Here is a 5,032-nt window from a genome sequence, read left to right as displayed (position 1 = left end):
GGGTCAATTCCTATGGTAACAGCAGGATTCAATTTCAAATGAAAGAATATGCCTGGCGAGGACAATAACAGCGTTGTTTAGAAAGCTTTTGCTCCAATGTTTCCTAAAGTGTTAGCTATCATGCATGACACCTCAGATAAAAAACATAGGTCTAGTGAGTACAGTCTCATTTTACATTTTCAATCAAAGGCTGGCTACAAGCTTCCAACATGGTTTTTTCAGTTTAATGCCTGGAAAAATATACAGACCTTTCTAATATACACCCTTCACATGATCAGATGATCATCATAATCCCAAAATTCGAACAGAGAGGTATTATTGAAAGAAGAACAGAGTACAATATGCAAAAAACATTGATAAATGACAATTTATTGAACAAATCCGATAAAGTTTCTTGCTAAATTAAAATCAACAGAGCCTGGAAAATTCTATACACCATACCATTGAACTGGTCCTCTTTTGACAGGAAAATTTCTGTCCAAAGTGAAGAGAACCTCTCTAATTGCAAATTTGGGGATGAATAATAACTATTTATATCTCGACCTGACACAAAACAAGTGACCTTCTCAGCAAATAACCAAAATTTGCAGGAAAAGTTTTTATCTCTAAGTGCCTTTTACAACAATAAGCATACACTCAAGTCCTCACATGATCATCAGCATAACCCAAACCAGACATGAAAGTAACAATAATATTATCGGAGTCTTGGGTGCTCTCGTTGCACTAGTCATTTTTCCATTAATTTTTTATCACGTACATGCTCTGACCAATCATGATAATATGTACAAAAACAGAGTACAGCTCCGCCTTCACCGCCACCAAATCCTCAGCGCTCCGACACCGTTTCATCTTTTCCCCCAAACCCATCAAGAAACCGCTCACATCGGGTTCATTGTCGGCACCCACTTGGCCTTGGCTACTACTGCTTGCACCGTTAATGTCAGTAAGGGCGTCAAATGAAGGTGACCCATGAACATAGGGGTTCCCACCGGTGAGAAAACAAATCTTGGGCCTTTCCGGAAAGACCTTGTCATCGTTTAGAGAAAATAACCCACTCTCGTTTTCAGAGGCAGAATTTTGAGTGGAATTTTGATAAAATTCTAAATTCTTAGTCCAAATTTATAGGTTGGATAAAAATATAAATTTTAAAAAATAAATAGTATAAGTCACAAGTTATTTAATTAAGTCCGTTGAATTATATTATATCAATTTGAATGAAATAAGTCTATATAAATATTTATAACTTTATCTTTATTTTTTCGAGTAGATTATAAGTGAAAGATTATACATGATTCGAATCGATTCGTATAAGTGCTTCAAAATTACATATTTATATGCTCATACTAAGTGAATGATAAATTATCAGTAATATTATTCAATCAATTAAAATTAAATGAAACTGTCATTAATTTTTTTCTAGTAGTTCCAAAAAAATCAATTTGATGGAAGTGAAACAAAATATTATCAGATTTAATATTATTCTATTCAATTAAAATAAGTATTAAAATTTTAATCAGCCCTTTTTGGACGCGTGCTATGCTGAGTAGCCCGGCCCAATAGACATCTCGATCAAAGCCTAAATAATGATAATGTGACTCACACTCAGCTTTATAAAAAGGAATTGTTGTAATGATAACATAATCCAATATGAAGCGACTGAAAGCTTTGCCGACACTATTCTCAAGAAAAAACACTGATTCTAAATTGGTTCAGCTATGTTGCAACATTGTAAGGTAACTCTGTAATATAAAATTTAACAGAATACTTTATACTTTATTTTATTTATAAAATATTAATAAATATTATGATACCTTTTACTTACATATACTATTAAAATTTTATTTAACATCTTATACTCTTTTTATTTATTATTTTCATAAATATTAAAATATTTATTTGTTTACATCCAACACTAATATCAACAAAAAGACAACAATACCTTTAAATTTATAAACTAAAAATAAATTTATAATTGATACAAAGCACCAAGAGGGTCATGGGTGATATTGGACTTGAATTCAAGCAAGGGTAATCGATTTGTCTCGTTCCCGACAACTTCAGAAGCCCTTACACTAAGGATTTCAGGAATTAAAATGGCGTGGAAGCTAAAGCAGAATACAAGGACAGCATACGCAGCTAAAAAAGAGCAAGGGCAAGGCACTCTTATGCTCATGTTGAATGGAAATTTTTTATCTCGGAGTTGCAGGTAAATGGTGGAATGGGTTTGTCAAAATTTAAGGTTCAACAATCAAGAATATAGACAAATGTATTCACTCAGCAGGGCTCTATCTGTAATTATTATTATGATAATAATGTGTTAAAAAAAAAACAAACACAGTGAGATAATAATTTAAACAGTAGCTAATTTAAACAACAATGTAAACCAGCAATCGGAAACAACAAATAAAGAATAAAAGAGGAATGAAACCGAAACAGAAATATAAACTCGAGGCCTGCACATGACAGTTTTCTTAAAACAGATTTACCACCTCTTGGCGTGCTTTAGGTCTGCTGGTATCTATTTCCCAGGATACAACGGGCACGAATTTTCGGCTAAGCACATGATGGAAATTCCGGCGAACCACAACAGTGAACTTGATCAGAGAAAACAGACGACAAAGAAGGAGGAAGGAAAAACAAGTGAGCTTTGTTCTGGTTTTTCAAGTGTAAAAAAAACAGAAGAGGAGGTGCCTTTTTATAGTCATGTGAGGATGTAACAGCTGCTTTGTATTGAATTTTCGAATTCAATATATTTTATTTAATTGTTATAACAGCCAAATCAATTCAATGAATTGATTTCAAAATTAAATTCATAAACGTGTATAACAGCTAAAAAATTATTGTTATGAAGCTGTTTTGAATTCAAAACGTGAAACTGTTACAACAAAAATTCAAAAGGAAATAAAAAACGTGCCAAGCTTGCATGAATGATTTTGGGCTGACATTCGCATACGCAGGACGCGCAGGTGCACACGAGTTCAACCAAATCGGTCTTGGATTTGCACCCTCCTTGTGCGCGCGCGTGTGGAGAGAGCCTCTATCCTTATAATTCTTACTCATGCATGGTTAAGTGTTTATATATAAACACTAATCCCTAGGCTTGTTTTTCCCATGTGGGATAAGCCTCATTTCCTTTCAAATTTCCAACTTCAAGGGTGAACTTTGAGAGACAATTTCTCATTCACCCAAGCACCATTTTGAGAAAATAAGATTATACTTTTGAAGTATCAACGGAGTAGAATCCGAACCTCACAAGATTTTTCATTTTTGTTAAGTGGGACCCACTCAAAATGTGCCCTCAAAATAGCATATATACATGCTATTTTTTCAACAATCCCCCACATGAATGAAAATTGGCAGGAAAACAAAAAAACCGCTATATTTTTTTACATCAAAACCATTTTTGACTTTAATGATCGAGTTTATTGGATCGATATCTAGCACATGATAGGTAGGTGTTATCCTTTGAACCTTCCATTGTAATTACTTTACTGACTAATCAGTAGATGCGATGTCTTTGAACTGTTATGTCATTAGTGTAAACGATCATATACTACATATATGTATTTCTCCTAACACTGTTGAGTTCTTATGGTTATGTTTGTTTTGGCCTTGAACATCTACCTGGTTCTGCAAGAGTTTCTAAGAGCTGAACCCATAATAGTTCCCTTTGAAGCGGCCCCACTTCTCTCTCACATAGGTGATCTAGCTTTAGTCTTTAACAAATAGGTTATCCTATTGAACCTAGATCTTGAGATCTCCAGTCAACTAGGTTGGGTTTTCCTTCGTTATTGACTAATCATTCTATGGGTTTTAATCCCATTTCCCTCGATGATATTTCTACTAGCTCTCTGTTTAACCATTTGGTTAGCGGATCCGAAATCTTTTAAGCTCACATAGTTAATATAAATAACTCCAGTAGAAATAAGTTGTCTAATGGTATTATGTCTACGACATATGTGTCTAGACTTACCATTATACATATTGTTTTGTGCCCTACCGATAGCTGATTGACTATCACAATGTATACAAATTGTAGGCACAGGCTTTGGCCACTTTGGAATACCTTCTAAAAAATTGCGTAACCATTCTGCTTTTTATTTTTAGGTTCATGTTCAACAAAAATTGCCTTAGCCACAGAAATAATCCCTCTTTTTTCTGCATTTCTGTTATCTTCTTCAATTCTGAGCTTAACAACCAGCCCTTCAATATTCATCTCATTGCGTTTATGCTTCAAATAGCTCTTGAAATCTTTCCAAGCATGAGGCAATTTTTCAATAATTGCGGCCACTTGAAAAGTTTCACTTAAATGCATCCCTTCTACAAGGATATCGGATAATATAATTTGAAGCTCTTGTACTTGACTTATTACAGTTTTAGAATCCACCATTTTATAATCTAGGAAGCGACCAACAATAAACTTTTTGGTACCTGTATCCTCAGTTTTATATTTTCGGTCTAAGGATTCCCATAGCTCCTTGGCGGTTTTCTTTCCTATGTATACGTTATACAAGGAATCACTAAGGTCATTCATTATATAATTTTTACATAAAAAATCAAAATGGTTCCATGCATCAATTGCACTTTCAACTTGAAAATCCATTTCACCCTCTTTGGGTTTAAGAGCATCCTCCGTCAAGAACCTCGTAAGGTTCAACGTGGTCAGGTAAAAGAATATCTTTTCCTGCCAACGTTTGAAATTCTGGCCATTGAATTTTTCAGGCCTTTTCGCATAATTGACAGGAATTTCCATGGAGGCGGGTTCCTTCACAACAGATGGTGCAGCAACAGGGACATATGGAACATCATCAACGGTTTTAGTTGCCATCTTAATGATAGTATAAATTCTGTTTTAAGATTGTTAAAAAAAACAAACACAGTGAGATAACAATTTAAACAGTAGCTAATTTAAACAACAAATGAAGAACAGAAGAGGAATGAAACCGAAATAGAAATATAAACCTGAGGCCTACACAGGGCAGTTTCTTTAAAACAGATTTACCACCTCTTGGCGTACTTTAGGTCTGCTGGT

The 5,032-nt window shown here is 34.3% G+C and overlaps 1 protein-coding gene across 1 annotated transcript; it reads right to left on the bottom strand.

Annotated features, from left to right (window-relative positions):
• Positions 1-4,069: 4,069 nt before the first annotated feature.
• LOC107178598 (uncharacterized) lies at positions 4,070-4,828 on the bottom strand. The gene has a single exon (XM_052435712.1). It carries the CDS (start codon positions 4,826-4,828, stop codon positions 4,070-4,072), a length of 759 nt encoding a protein of 252 aa, XP_052291672.1.
• Positions 4,829-5,032: the final 204 nt, after the last annotated feature.

Source organism: Citrus sinensis, chromosome 3, assembly GCF_022201045.2.
Source record: "Citrus sinensis cultivar Valencia sweet orange chromosome 3, DVS_A1.0, whole genome shotgun sequence".
Lineage (NCBI taxonomy): Eukaryota > Viridiplantae > Streptophyta > Magnoliopsida > Sapindales > Rutaceae > Citrus > Citrus sinensis.
The sequence above is the reverse complement of the archived record's forward strand: the minus strand, read 5'-3'. Positions and strand labels throughout refer to the sequence as shown.

Coding starts and splice junctions, on each gene's coding strand:
- LOC107178598 (XM_052435712.1), bottom strand. CDS start 4,828: ATGGCAACTAAAACCGTTGATGATGTTCCATATGTCCCTGTTGCTGCA.